Source organism: Ochotona curzoniae, unplaced genomic scaffold (genome assembly GCF_017591425.1).
Source record: "Ochotona curzoniae isolate NIBS_2020 unplaced genomic scaffold, NIBS_Ocur_1.0 contig_2688, whole genome shotgun sequence".
NCBI classification, from domain to species: Eukaryota; Metazoa; Chordata; class Mammalia; order Lagomorpha; family Ochotonidae; genus Ochotona; species Ochotona curzoniae.
Window position 1 is genome coordinate 27,273,952 of NW_024465553.1, and position 15,935 is coordinate 27,289,886.

General features: G+C 39.7%; 1 protein-coding gene across 1 annotated transcript in view; it reads right to left on the bottom strand.

The window, feature by feature from the left end:
• The window catches only part of LRRC9 (leucine rich repeat containing 9), a 73,834-nt gene that overhangs the window by 17,527 nt on the left and 40,372 nt on the right, over positions 1–15,935 (bottom strand). Inside the window, exons 17-23 of the mRNA XM_040975721.1 lie at positions 13,039–13,230; positions 11,713–11,838; positions 9,534–9,668; positions 7,997–8,174; positions 4,853–5,073; positions 3,092–3,214; positions 2,498–2,628 (exon numbers count right to left, since the gene is read on the bottom strand). Coding sequence (XP_040831655.1) covers positions 2,498–2,628; positions 3,092–3,214; positions 4,853–5,073; positions 7,997–8,174; positions 9,534–9,668; positions 11,713–11,838; positions 13,039–13,230 — 1,106 coding nt within the window. The remainder of the gene's footprint in view (positions 1–2,497; positions 2,629–3,091; positions 3,215–4,852; positions 5,074–7,996; positions 8,175–9,533; positions 9,669–11,712; positions 11,839–13,038; positions 13,231–15,935) is intronic.

Consider the following 15,935-nt stretch of genomic DNA (forward strand, 5'->3'; position numbering starts at 1 on the left):
AAAACAACTCCTGAACCTGAAGTTTACATGAGGACATGATTTTATGAAGATATTGAAAATAACCATTCCATTATGTATTTTCTAAGTGCAGATGGTATGTTTAGAAAAATTATAACAGGGCCCTGGTGGCGTGGCCTAGCGGCTAAAGTCCTCGCCTTAAACGTGCCAGGATCCCATATGGGTGCTGGTTCTAATCCCGGCAGCTCCGCTTCCCATCCAGCTCCCTGCTTGTGGCCTGGGAAAGCAGTGGAGGATGGCCAAAACCTTGGGACCCTGCACCCGCGTGTGGGAGACCTGGAGGAAGTTCCTGGCTCCTGGCTTTGGATCAGCATAGCACCGGCCGTTGTGCTCACTTGGGGAGTAAACCAGTGGACGGAAGATCTTCCTCTCTGTTTCTCCTCCTCTCTGTATATCTGCCTTTCCAATAAAAATAAATAAATCTTTCAAAAAAATTATAACAAAGAAGGGAGAAATTTGTTTTTAGGAATTTCAAGTCGGAGCTCCGAAGATTAAAATAAGAAGGGGAGTTGTGATTATAGCTAGGTGTAATGGCATTTTAGGGAAAGAAAACATTCCCACATTTGAAGAAATTGATTTGGTAGAGGATGACATCACAGAGGAGAAAGAACTTGAGGTGAAACTTTATTTTATACTGAAATTCAGGAACTAAGGTATTTTGGAATTTCTAAGTTATGATGACTCATGGGCAGTAAGGCCAGGGTTTTATCAAGTGGAAATTACTCTAGGCCACAGAGAGGAGTTGTAAATTTTATTCTGTTGTAGACAATGGAAAGCCACCGGACAATGTTGAGAAGTAAGTAATTGGATGAAACTTGCATTTTATAGAGCAGTATGAGTCTAATCACATTTTTAGAGGCTTTTATAAGATAAACAACCAACAGACCACTAACAGAGTTTCTAAAATGGACTCACTGCCGAACCTAAGCCAACAGCAGTGACAGTGAAAAGATAAAGGAATTGTGAGACATACGCCACCATATAGTCTACAGAACTCGATGATGAATTGAAAATGAAGGACAAAGGTTAGAGAGCAATCATTCAGATTTTCCTTAGATTGTTAGCTTGGGCAACTCCAGGTAGGTGTTACCTCCCAGAGAACAATTTAGAGGAAGGCTAAAAATGATGAATACGGAGATGGACATAAATTAAAGGTAGGGCTATCCACAAAGAGTATTGAATTTTAATAACATGAGAGACATGGGGAAGGAATTATAAGAGAACAGCAGAGAAGGGGAAAAGAAGAGGAGAGGACAGGCTAAAACTCACAAAGTAAGAACTCAAAAGAAGCATGACAAGTTCATAGAAAAATCAGTAATATGAAAGTACGGGGGGGCTGGGGTACGGGTGGAGACCAGAAGTACATGAAAAGGGAAGTCAACATTTTCATATGTGTCAGAGAGGACAAGTCCCAGAACTAAACAGGATCCTCAGAAATTGACCAGGAGGCGAAGTGACAGCAGCCGTGAAATAAGATAGCATTGGCTGGATTTCTGTGGTAGCATAGGAAGAGCCACCAAGTATGTTCTGACGTTAAACATTTGATTGTAAAGTAAAAGAGAAACACAGAATCTGAGAAATAAGTTGATAATTACACAAAGTATCTATTGCCTGAGAAGCAGAAAAATACAGAGACGCACATACAGGCAGAGCTGTTGGCTGGTTCACCCCCCAGCTGCCCGTGAAGGCCAGAGCTGGGCAGTGCCAGGCCAGGTACAAAGCAAAGGTCTGGGGACAGCACCCAAGGCTTTCACACACATGGCAGGAGGCCATCATTATTGCCTCCCAGGATCTGCCTAGTGGGAGGTGTGAGTCAGGACCCAGGGTTTAAAATCAAGCACAGGCACTCCAACATGAGCTGTGAGCAAATGAAGAGCAAGGATAAATGCATACTTCCTGACATTTTAAATGACTCTCTGACAATAAGAATTATTACTGCATTTCAAATTATGTTAGCGATATCACAAGATCTTGGATTGTATTGTAAGTTGTTATATTTAGGTGGCGACAGGTGTCCGGCACTGTGCCTGATGCCGCGTGCTGTATCCCAGCTCGGCTCCTGCTTGAGACTCTCTGCTTATGGCTACCCTAAGGAGCAGCGGGAGATGGTTCGAGTCCTTGGATCCCTGCCACCCATGGGGAAGCCCCCAATGGAATTCTCTGCTTCTAGTCCAGTTCAGACTTGACTACTGTGGAATGAACAGGTGGGTGGGAGATCACCATGTGTTTGTCTTTCAAATAAAATAAGTTTTAAAAAAGGATGTCCAAATGTAGAAACTTCAGAAAGACAACCATAATTACATATTTAATTATAATGTTAAAAGCACATAACATGATTGTGTTTGAGATATGCTTACCTTAATTTGAATATTATACAACTTATACATGTATGGAAAAATTACATGGAACCTCATAAAATACGTACCATCGATACGTTAGTTTAAAACATGGAAAATAAATGAGAACAGAATTATTGTACCTGATGGATGAGGAAGTCCAGTTTAATTCTTGCATTTGGACGAAGTTGGAATGTCCTTGTCTTTCTGAAATCATGTCAGAAGTCAGTCTGCCACCAAACAAATCTTTCGCACACTCGGTCTCTAGTTGATCCTATATGATGAGAGTTAATAAGTGACGTCCTTTCTTAAAGACGACAGAATCACGTTAACTGCTCCATAAAAATGGAGTGGACTCATTTCTCTCTAGTTAATTCTCCCAAGTACAGCTTAACCTCTTGCTATACACACACTCTTTCTCTCTCTCTCTGTCTCTCTCTCTCTCTCTCATATACACACAAACACTATATTTATATTTAACCTTAGTTCTGGTTGTTCTACTTCTAGTCCAGCTGGCTGCTGATGCTCTTCACTGGCTAGACACTGGATTCAGTGGGTACAGAAGTAAGGCACACCTTCCCTCTTTCTCATTACATCTCAATTGAGACCAGTAAAACTTGGCCAGGCAAGATCTAAAACGCGCATGAATAACAGCAAGTGTGGCCATCGGTAAATGATAAAGCAATACTCCGCAATGCAACCAAGACTGAATGCTACGAGGGCATAAAATAACTCACGATTGAGATTCCGTCCAAGGCTTTCAGCTCCGGAAGGTGAAACACTACAAACAACCGGTAGTTTTCCTGACTCCATACAATAATGTTTCCGTATATGTCCAGAATGACCAAGTTGTATAAACCCTACGTAACACAATTCATACTGTAATTTACACATCTATCACACTCCAGCAAGCTTTCCTTTCCCGTAAGAGGTAAACACCTTAGGCTGTAATATTTATCTATCGTGTCACAGGATCTGAGTGTGGTAACGCTCAGTCTTAGCTACAAGGGCTGTCCTTTCAGATGACACATTCAGACGGAACACCCCAGTGGACGGGCACCAGCAGTGAAGTCTTACTGGGAACTTCGATCTGGTGTACACAATCTGCCTTGATTGCGGGATAAGGGCTTAGCAACAGTACATACATATGTACACGCATGCAACAGCAATGAGGGACACCGCCATTAGAAAAGGCGTCAAACTCAAGTGCTCACTTTGCCTTCTAGCAAGGGAGCTGAACCTGTGTTAATAGAATATGTGCTTTCTTCTTAAAACCAAACACTGTGGTGTATCTGTTTTGAAGGAAATTCTAGACAGAATTAGATAACTGAGCGTGAAACGTCTCTGTGGCTTTAGAAGCAGTAACCCTGTTTGGGAAATCAACCATTTCGAATATAGAACTATGGGCCAGTGGAAAATCCCCGGCTGGCTAGGTGCTTGGGAAAGATGTTATGAAACTAATCACACGCTTAGCTTCAATCGTTTGTAGCAACTGTTTCAGAATGTGATTTATGCTGTACCTGCCGACATCTTGTTGCTGATTACCTATGCTATTGTTGATATGGTGGTTACTATTGTGGATATGGTAGCTGCTCAAGAACAATCGGTCTGGAGACCATGGCTTGTGTCCCAGTTTCTCCTTTCCTCCCTGAGCCTTGGTTACTGAAGAATATAAAAACCCTCAATTAAAATCAATAAACTGACAGCTTGATCAGACATCCTGTCTTGCTGTCCATTCTTCGTGTCTCTTGTCCCCTTCATTCTCTCCTAGGTGGTTGCGACCCCCGTTGACTGTCCTGCTGGACGGGACATTTTTTCCTATCTCTCTTCCTTCTTTTTTAAAAAGTCTCTGTGTGTGTGTAGATCATCCTAACAATACTGAATCAGCAAAAAGAAGAAAAAAAAGGGCCAGTGTAAGAGAGACAGCATTAGCAAGTGGCCACCTAACTTCAGAAACCATGAAGTCACACATGACATCTGAAGTAAGCTCCTAGTCTGTGCTCCAGAAAGTCTCCACTGTGTTCAGACCTTTAGTAAAAGTGTACTGCACCGCAGCCTTGAGGCAGAGGTTTCCTTGGGGAGTTAAAGAGACAAAATGCAAGCAAGAGTAGCAAGAAAGGCGGGGAGGCACCGGTCAAACACTGAGAGGTAATCAAGTATGGTACTGATAACAGGAGAAATTTAAAGAATTCCACCCCGTAACTGGGCTGGTGAATGCCTGGCAATGCTGAAGTAGACCCTAGTCAGGAGGAATGGGTTTAGGCTGAGTATTAAAATGCCTCTCTAAGGGGCCTTCCTATTGAGAGTAACACGATTACACATACATATGGCTGCAGACATATACAAATTAAAACGCACTGTAACAACCCTTGGTCTTATTTTAATCTTCTTTATGTTTTCCTACGCTACGTTGTCCAAATTCCGTACGCTGAGCATGTATTCTTCGCACCTTATAAACAATAAAAATGATAAAATGAAGACGTTACCACCCCAATCACCTTTAAATTGTGGATTTCATGATTGAGAGCAATATAGTTATTGCTGATATATAATTCAATCAGAGTGTAAGTTTTTTGTAAGCCACTCAGAGATGTGATTCTGTTGTTCTCAAGAGAGAGGGAGTGAAGATGGAGCATGTTATCGAAAGCATGCTTTTCCAAACATGTCAGGAGATTATTGTTTATGCTGAGGCGGGTTAATTTAGTCAGCTTGGAAATGCCTAGAAAAACAAGCAAATTCAGGAAAAGATTCAAAAAGTACTGAAAAGTTAGTTTAAAAATAGCTCGCTGAACATTTCATAATTACTCTTTCTCTAGGATCAACTGCCTGTAGGGATTCTAGAATACTAGACATCACTGCTTTTCCTTTTGTTTTAGGAACACATACATAGCCCTCTTACCAATTAAATGGTGCACACTAAGGGTTGTCTTGTGGCACAGTGGTTAAGCTGCCTCCTGTACGCACATCATTCCACAGGAAGTCTGGTCCAACACTTGTCTGCTCCACTGCTGATCCGGCTCCCTGCTAATGTGCCTGGGAAGGCAGCAGAGGACGGCAGAGGACTTGGGCTCCTGCAACCCACATGGGAGATTGGATGGAGGTTCAGATTCTCTGGTTTCAGCCTGGCCCATTTCTAGTCTTTGTGGCCATTTAAGGGAGTGAACCAGTAGACGGAAGATCTCTTTTTCTCATTCTGTCTTTAATTCTGCCTTTCAAATAAATAACAAATAAATCCTTGCTTTGGACAGATATTTTATTAAATGTTCTAGTTTCCAGTGCTCTGAATAAAGGAACCAGACAATACTGACCAAATTGAATTAGTGTAGCAACATCCTTAAAGCAAGTAATTTTGAGAAAGCAAAGCCTTAAAAATTTGAAGTTCTAACCTTACGGAGTAAGATATCAACAACCCAGTTGATTGCGTGACAATTTTTGGTGTTATGTTGCAGTAACTATATTCTACAAAATTACAAAATAACTTTGTTTTTCCTGGAAATTTTGAACCTGATTTTAGTGGTCTCAATGTTGTGTTATATTTTGATGATTGAATTTCTAATAGTTTTATAATAGCTCCTATCCAAAACATTGGTAGTTTTTGCATTGAGATCAATGTTTTCTTTATTTATATTTTTACATTTTGAATTTTATGGTACAACTCCATAGGGCTTGGGATCTCCCTACCCCCCTCCCTAAATTTCCACTCCCTGACTTATTTTCCCCATATTATTACAATAGTATAGTCCTTCATAAACAGTCATTAAGTTCATCAGTCTGTTAATCCTTTTTAAGTGGGGCACACTTGTGGATATTCTTTTTTTTAATTATTTGCAGGAGTATTTATTCCTGTGAATAGATGGAAATAGAGAACAGAGGAAGTTGCTGGTAAATCATGGAAGGTTTCTTTCAATTTCTTTCAGGTTCAAAGCCTTAACTGAGGGGACAGCAAGAACGTAGTACAGCTGAGAATGAGTTAGAAAGCATTTAACTTGGCCTACAAGGGCATTCCATTTCCCAGTAGTCTCCTTGGCAGTTGGGATATAGCCCTTGGTGCCGTGCTGATAGTCCCAGGTGAGGATCCAGGAGTCTCTAGGGTTGGGTACAAGCCTCCTGTCCCCGTAGGTCAAGAACTCTGAGGTCATCCACTCCCTTTCAGAACTCCCACAAGGGATGGAAGAAGCCCAAGATACTTCCTCACAGAATCTAATGTCATCAGAACAACAGCTGGGAGCCCTGAGAGGCTCTCAAAAAACAGAATAGTAAACTTCCTTCGGGACTTGGGAGAGGAGCTTTCTCTGATCCTTACTTAGTTCCTACCTCGGATCCTCACCCTCTCCTGCAATGACCATCAGGGTCGCTCCGGAGACCACGCCCCGCCCCAAATTAAATTAGATAGACAGAGACCAATAAGGGAAGCTTAGAACAGATAGGAAACAGTCAGCTTGGACTCACATATACCTTACAAGGTAGGACACAAAGATTAGTTACTCCTCTCTAAGGTATTGAAGATTTCTCTGCACACCCCTCCTAAAACTGTTCTGTTCCTCAATTGTTAACAAATGCCTTGTTAGAGTTATAAGCCAGTTTGGACTATCCTAAATTCGCCAAATTCAGTAAAAATCATGCTTCAGTACTATAAACTGCTAAATACAAAAATTAAAATAGACACGAGACAGCTGAAACTGTAACTACATATGGCACGTTTGCTTTCCAAACTCCAAGGAATATGACTTACTGGTAAAGTATTCAGATTTTCAAATATAATCCTAATTCTGTGTTGGCCAATGAATTGGGCTGCTTTACCATTTTCTGAAAGCATGTCCCACGAGCAGGCAGTCAGCCTAGCTGTTGGACACCCCTGTCCCACTTGGAAGCACCTGGGCTCGACTCCCAGCTCTAGTTCCTGTCTCTAGCTTCCTAAAGTACAGATTACAGGAAGCAGTGGTGATGACTCAAGTAACTGGGTTCCTAAAACCGATGCAAAGGGCCTGGATCAGGCTCCCAGCTCAGCTCCTGCTGCCAGCCTTCACCTATTCCTGATAGTTACAGTTATTTGAGCACCAATTAATATCAAAAATAAGCTTTAGCAAAAGAATATCGCATTCATTCCTGTATTAAACTTTACAGACACGAGTTTGTATGTTCTGGCTTGGTAACAGATGGGAGACACCAGCATAGAGAAGAGAGAAGGCTTGCTGGGTTTCAATAATGGGTAATTAGAATAGAATATTCTGCTCCAAACTTTTTTTTTTTTTTTTTACCTTCTCTGGACATTGTTCTCTGCTGTTCTCAAGGTGGACACCTGCCAATTGGTTTTAAGAGGCCCACGTTGCACAGCTCATGGCAGCTGCTCCTGGTTCTAACTTTCTGCCTATATGCAGATCCTGTTGGGACAGTGGTACGTGACCGAATACTTGTGTTCCTGCAATCTAGACAGTGGGGTATCTAGATTGAGTTCCTGTCTCCGACCCTGGGTTGGGGCAAGGCAGCTACAGCAGGCATCTGAGGGGTGCACCAGCAGGTGTGAACTCTCCCTTACCTCACTCAAATACATGAGGAAACCTTATGTCCTCAGTGTTATAAGTTAATGCTTTTCTTGTGTAGACATGCATATTTTGAGACTTGACAAATCTTTAGTATCTTACCTTCTATTTTAGAGATGCAGTTTCCATCTAATATAAGCTCTTCCAGGTTAATACAGGACTCCAGTCCCTCCATTTTAGTGAGATTATTGTTGCTGAATGATGCCCACTTCAAATTCTCTAATTTTTCTAAATTTGTGATTTCAAACAGATGCTGTCCATCTAAGTTTAAGGCAGTTATCTAAAGAATAATTTACATTCTGTGTTACTTCTAAATCCTGTAAATTCAGTGTTATGAGATTTTTTTTAAAAAAAAGGCTAGTGAGAATTCAAATGTGGCAAGTAAATATCAAAGAATTCCTTGAGGCATTAAAGTTATCACATAGCTCTTCGTTTATAAAAAAAGTAAAAATTTGATCAGGCTGTAATTCCAAGAGGGGGTTTATGGCGTTACAGACTCCCGTGATGTGCCAAGCAGATTCCACTGTAGCAAAGTGCTTGTCCCAGCTGCTGAGGCTGCTTAGCAGTAATCTGTCAGCTGTCAGCCCCTTTGGGGATGGCCTCGGCTGCAGAGAGCTGCTTCGATCAAGGTCACACTCCTTCCAAGCTTGGCCAACAGCCAGTGATGGAGAGATAGAATCTAAGGCCCAATTTGGAGCAAGTTTATAGGGCCATTCTAATTCTGGAGCTCCCTGTGAGTTCATCCAAGGCTGTTACTGGAACTTCAGCACAGTGAACAGCAATATATTCCATAGTAAACATAATGCCTCTAATATCGTCCACCTTCAAGGACTCTCCTCTCAGTCTACTTTCTATCTCTGGCAAGATGTGGAAGGCAACCTTGGCAGCAGGGAGTTGCTGGTACTGGGTGGCTTTCTTCGTTGACTAAATTACCTCTTGCTCTATTCCTTGCCAAGCTTTCTTACTCCTTATCATCCATGTTTTGTTTCTAATTCTTTACTGTTTGTTTGCACCGGTGATCTAGCATCAGAATCTGCTCTTCAGCTTACAATTGTGCCTTTATTCTAAATCTAAACTGAGGCTTAATTCTCACCACATACCTATCCATAACTTGACCTTACTACTTGATTTTTATTGTTTGGAATGTGATCAATTTATCACAATTTTTCTAATAATGACACTATCATTTCTTTTCCCAAATTTACTAAGGAATGATTGACACTCTTAAATTGCTCATATTTAAGGTATATACCCACATATATAAACACACACACATACAAGCATACACTGTTAATCAACTACTGCATGGTCTTAAGTCTATGTGGAATTTAAAACAAACTTACAGAAGCAAAAAGTAGACTGGTGCTTTTCCATTGGTTAGGAATAGGGAGAAACGGGGAGCTGTTGGCCAAGGGGCGTGAAGTTCCAGTCTTGCAGATAAGTCCCGGACATCTAATGCCCAACATCATAACTAAAGCTTCCACTACTTGCTACGATGGCAGATCTTTGTTGTCTCCTCCTTTTATTTGAACCTATTTCAGGTTTCTTCCATTTATACTTCATGATATACAGAGGGAGGGGGACTTGAGAAATCAATTGCACTTAAATTTTTGTATTAGGTTTAGGAATTAGCCTTTACCTTTAGGTACCAGTTTCCACTCAGATGTGCGTGGGGTCCCAGCTTGGAAATTTGTGTCAGAATTTTTGCAAAAGGCCATATGGTAAGTACTCGTGGTCTCTCTTCTTTAGTACTACAATGTCGCAAAATAGATAACTAATAAAATTTGAAAAAGACAGGACGAGTAAATGAAATTGCATTCAGAGATTTATTTTATATATATAGTTAGAAGGTATTGTTTCCTAGGGGAGATGACTGACCCAACAAATTATCTTAGTATTTAGTATATCCTTTATCTTCTATCTATAATATCTGAATATAGCTTTAATTATTCTTTTTGTTTTGTTTTGTTTTGTTTTTAGCAAATACTGAACCATTACTAGAAAATGTTTGTAAGGCTATAACACAAACACCTATATAATACACTCATGAAACCAGCTAAGAGGCCGGAATATCAGTAACACCCTCCAAGCTCTCTGGGGGCCTTTTCATCTCCTTTCCCTTTGGAAGTGAGCATGCTTTCCTCATAGTCTGACATTGCACGCATAAACAACGTGTCACACTGTTGCCTGCGTGGACTTTACACACATTGAATAATCTGTACACATTTTTCTATTCAATGACAGGCAAGAAAGTGTTTTCAAATCCATAAAACTGTCAAAAATTCATATGTCACTGTCACTATTAATGTTCATTTTCTTGAATACTAAAGTGGCAAAGTATCTTTTCCTAAGTTAAGGGACTTGATTTCTTCAAAATCTTTTCCTTGTTTTTCTGACGGATTGGTGGCTTTATTTCTTCTATTTTTTTTGAAAGATTTATTCATTTTTTATTCGGAAGACAGATTTAGAGAAAGAGATAAAGAAAGATCTTCCATCTGCTGGTTCACTCCCCAAGTGGTCACAATGGCTGCTGCTGAGTCAATCCAAAGCCAAGAGCCGGGAGCCTCCTCTGGGTTTCCTACACAGGGCAGGGTCCCAAGGCTTTGGGTCATCCTTGACTGCTTTCCCAGGCGACAAGCAGGGAGCTGGATGGGAAGTGGAGCATCCAGGACACGAACTAGTGCCCATGTGGATCCTGGCGGTTGTGAGCATTTAATCATTAGGCCATCATTCTGGGCCAGCGGCCCTATTTCTTATACATTCTTGATATATAACATGTATTTTTTGTCTGCCTGAAAATTTCCCTTTTCAACACATACCTTTTAAATTTTTTCTTTTCCAAAGAAAGAGAGAGAGAGAGAGATAATATTCTATATGTTGATTCATTTCTTCAATGTCCACAATGGCCAGGGATGAGTCAAGTGGACAGTAGGAGCCTGGAACTCCATCCACATCTCCCCCATGGGTGGTAGGACCCCACGCATTCAGGTCCTCTTCTGCTGCTTTTCCAGTGCATTAGCAACAAGTTAGATCAGAAATGGAGCAGCCAGGACTCAAACCAGTGCTCATACGGGATTCTAGGGGCTTAGTCTACTAAGCTGCAACACTGGCCCCATCTTTTCACTTTTTTTTCATTATTACTATGACTATAAGGATTTTAGCAGACTTTGATTTCTGGCAGGATAAAATCCTGTTTTTGTTGGGTTTTTTTTTTTTTTTGGAAAATGCTACAATTTCATCAACAAAGTTTACTTGTCTTCAGTTTAAATAGATCCAAATTCAAATAATACATCCTTTAAGGAATCAATACTCAAAAATCCTACCAAAAAGTGGTAACTAAATAGCCCGAATGGTGATGTTTAGGATGTTGAAGCTACTTTGAACATAGTGTGGTATTTCCCACTTAGATAACACAGGCATTTTCTTCACCTAGTCTTAATATTTGTTCCTTTCAATTAGACACATAATGTTAACACTAAGTTAATAATTCACTAAATGATTTCTCATAGCCTTAAAGCTTACCTTTGCCTCAGAAAGCTATTTATTTTCATCTGGGCTTCTGGTGAGTTTGGGTGACTAAGCAAAAAAGTTACCTTGGAGGTAGTTTTGGCATAGTGTTCAAGAATCTATCAAGGGAATTCATACACTAAAGGGCTATAGCTAAACAGAAGAGAACACCGCATGGAATCACTGCTATCATTTAATTTTTATTAACATCCTAAGAGGGAATAAAAACTTTAAGGATATAGAAAATGAATATAAGAAGTATTGTCTGTATGTCTAAATAGCTGAATAAATACGAAACAGGAAAATCCAACCTGAGTAATCTTGGTTCTGGCAATAAACCTCATAGCAGCTCTGGCTTCTTCTTGAGTGATGAGGACTCCATCTAAATGCGTAAGAGTCTTCAATCTGCCAATAACACTCAGTCTCAATGTGTTTCGCTTGGGAAAAATAGTGAAATGTTAATTTCTGCAGAATATTCTGTATATTGTGGCATAGACAGGAGTGCTTATTTGTTCCTTTCCATAAGATTCAACATCATGTATCTCCCAGCTTGCGATATGGATCTAAAGAGGTTTGACTTAATTCTTGAAATCACAGCTGAAATAAAATTATGTGGAAGAGTTGTTTTGTTTGCAGGGGGATGATTCCACCCTTAAGAGAGGGGCAAATAATCCCATGAGCTGTTGACAAGCGATGGTGGTGAGAAGTGTTAGGACACCAGCTACAGCAATCCTGTTTATCTAGATCAGCAGGAAGCCAGTAGACCCCAAATGGATCCAACACAGCTCTTTAGCCTTTAGTGTCCAGGTTGGCAACAGGGATACAGTTGTACTGGGATCACCCAGAAAGTCTGCTTTGGCAAAGGAAAGCGTTCTTCAATTTTACTGAACAAAAGAAGAGGAATGCAACATATAATTTTAGTGATGTGGTCACTGTAATGCAAAATAGTCATTCTTTGGACTCTTAAAATATTGACCACAGCATTATATACCTTTAACAAAATAAGCAAGATACTTGAAATGATGAAATTTGGGGCTTAATTTAAATATTTGCAGAAAATCACATTAACTGAATATTAAGATAACTTAGCATGAATTATATATTTGTGCTAAAAACATTTCACCACATTTCCTTTCCTAACAGATTGTAAGATTTTATAAAGCAGGATCTGGGAGACATGATTTTTTAATTTACCATGTACAATAATGCAAATAATAAACAATGTAAAGCGTAACTGTGAGACACAGTTTTCATCCACGGATGCGGATGTATGTAAGTTGTGTTCCTTCCTGCCAGCATGCTTCACTCACCATATTATAGCATTCTTGTTCCTGCACCTCAGAACAGTAAGATCTTGCAGGCTTGTAAATGAACAATGACATCAATCCCCCCTTAAAAACTATTGCTTAAGAGCTTTAGTAAGCCTTACTAAGCTCTTGAACTATTATAAGTTGTTTATAAAACAACATGAAATGATTATCTTCTCTCACAGAAACATTGGGTTCCTGCGATGACGACAAAAATTCAACTTTCAATAGTGTTAAGGAGTCCAGAGAGAGCATAAGAATTGGAAAGCAGTCAGAAAAGGATTCTAAAATAGAAATGCTTGCTTCTGCATCAACGTGCCAGTTGCATACCTTTTGCCATGGGTTATGTTGAATATTAAGAGTGAGAAGGCTTGTGGTGTGTTTACATAACATATTTATTTCATCCCCTGATTTTTTCAGTTGGTTCCAGCTCAAGTCTAAGTGCTTCAGTTTCATCAGACCTCTAAATCCCTCCAGGGTTATCACGTGGTTATGGCTTGCATCCAAGTACTCAAGGTTGTACTGCAAAACACACAAATACAAGTGACGCTAAGGCAACCACAAGTTCTTTTCTCTATTATGGTTCCTTAAATACCTTCCATGCTAGTCAGATTCAGACCAAGGAAGAGACAGTGATAACTCTAAGACATTTTTTGTAAAGCATTTAAAAAATATAAACAATACTGTTATAGATGAAAACTGAACTTGGCATCTCCACAGGCTAATTGAAAAAAAAAAAAAACCTCTGAGTTCAGCATGGAATTAGCAACTTATGTATAATGCAAGGTATGTACTGTTGGAATAGCATTAATTATAATGGATCAGATTTTAAGAGTTGAAAGCAGGGGTGATCAAAACTTAGAAAATATTTCTGGAAACCAAATATGTTGATTGACATTTTATTCTCCTAATTAAGTAGGGTGAAACAAAACATAAACTGTCACTTATTGTCCTCAAGATATCTTAAGGAAAGCGATATCAGGCGGTAAAAACAGTATGAAGACAGTAAGCCTGAAAGGTATATTCTTCTATGTGAAATCGATTAGGTTTGTGAACACTTACCTCTGTCCACCCAACCCCATGCAGTTCTCATCATAAAATGATGGACATTTACCCCACGCTGTGGCACCTGCCTGAACCGATATTAGCAAGTACACACCGCAGATAACTTCCTTTTCCCCTTGAAAACATGGAAGACACTTTCATTTTTATCTTTGGGATATAAAATGGACTCTAGGTACTCAGTAAACATGGAACAGCTTTTAGTTTTGCATGGGGTTTCTAATCTAACATTTTTTGTGTTTCAATAAAAAAATGTATTTAAATTACAATATAGTACACTCCAAATTACAATGATGAATGCCCACACCACATATTTTAATTTTTTTTAGAAATACTTTTTCGTTCTCTAAACACTGACTGGCTGTCTCCAGACACCAAAACCACCTTAAAAACAAGTTTCACATTTGAAAAGGTAAGACTGCATTGATTCAATAAAAAACATTAGAGTTGTAATCTAGATTAGGTTTGCAGATAGCCATACATATTTGTCTTTCCATTGTCAATTCAGACTATTGTAGATTTATTTCCAGAGGAAAAAAAAAATCAGCTATATTAGAAACATTTCCCTATAGTTCAGGTGAGTGAATGACAGACATTCAAAGCTTGGGTTGGATATACCCACACGCAGGCCAGACCAGGATGAAGAACACGGTTAGCACAATATGGCTACTTTCTGCAACCTAGCAGAACCAGCTTCAAACTTGTATGAGAAGCATGCAAACTGTCCATGTTAGGTACACACTTAAGGAAAATGAGACTCTATGGCAAATCGCAAACAAAAAAATTAGAAGTTACAAATGAGTGATTCTATTGGGATGTTATCTTTTATAATATTGGGATAGACACAATTAACATTAAGTACACATACAAAGCCAACGTCAGTGGCAGCAGAGGCTCTCATATAAAACAGAACAGATAAGACAGAAATCCACAACAAACTATATAATAAAACTGCATGACCAGGGGATCCCCAGGAACTCCAAAAGAAGTTAGTAGGAAACACTCAACAAAGTTAAAAGGCAACTGAAGCAACAGGAGAAAATATTTGCGAAGTGATACAGATTTAATATCCAGGATCTAAGAAGAGCTCTAGAAATTTAAAACAAGCTCCTTAAGAAACGGGTAAAGAATATGAACAGGCACTTTTCAAAGGGTGAATACAAATGACGGACAGACTATGAAAAAGTGCTAACCATCAAACAAATGCCAATAACAGCCAAAGTGAGGTTTCACCTCATCCCACTTAGAATGGCTGTTACTGGTGAGCATGTGATTAAAAAGATACTTAATAGGCACTTTTTAGATACTTAATAGGTGCCTTAGTAGGTAGAAATGTAAGCTAGCATAATCAATATGGAAGAAAGTCTGGAAATTTCTCCAGAATCTGAAACTAGATCCATGACCCATGCATCCCCCTCCTGCAAGTTCACCCAAAAGAAATGAAATTTGGATATACAGGAGTTATCTGCACCCTTACATTTATAGTAGTTTAGCTCACAATAACTAAAAAATGGAATCAACTGCTATGTCCATCAACTGAGGAGTAAATTATATACAGATAGAGACAAAGATAAAGAAAGTTGGGGAGCTGGCACTGTGGTGTATTAGATGAAACTAGTGCGTGCAAAGACAGCATCCCGTATGGATGCCGGCTCAAGTCCTGGCTGCTCTGCTTCTGATGCAGCTCCTGCTAACGTGTTCCGGAAAGAAGCAGCAGACAGACCAAGTGCCTGAGGCCCTGCATCCTCGTGGGAGACCTGGATGAAACTCCTGGCTCCAGACCCAGCTCCAGCTGCTGCTGCCACTGGAGAGAGTAAACTGGTGGATCAAAGATCTGTCCCTCCTCCCTCTGCTCCTCTCCACCCCTTATTATGAATTACAAATAAATTTCAAATAATAAAATATGGTATATATGCAAAATGAAATACTAACCATAAAAAAATGAAGCCCTCTTTTTGCAACAAAATGTATGTACCTGGAGACCATTATGTTAATGAAATACACTGGTCCCCAAAGACAAATGCCGTATTTTCTCTGATATGTGGCAGACAGTACAAAACACACAAGACAGTATAACAATGAGATGACATTTTGTGATTTGGTGATTAATTTTAGCCCTTGTCTATCCTACTGTGGGACAATGGTCTTTTTTCCTTGTACTTGAT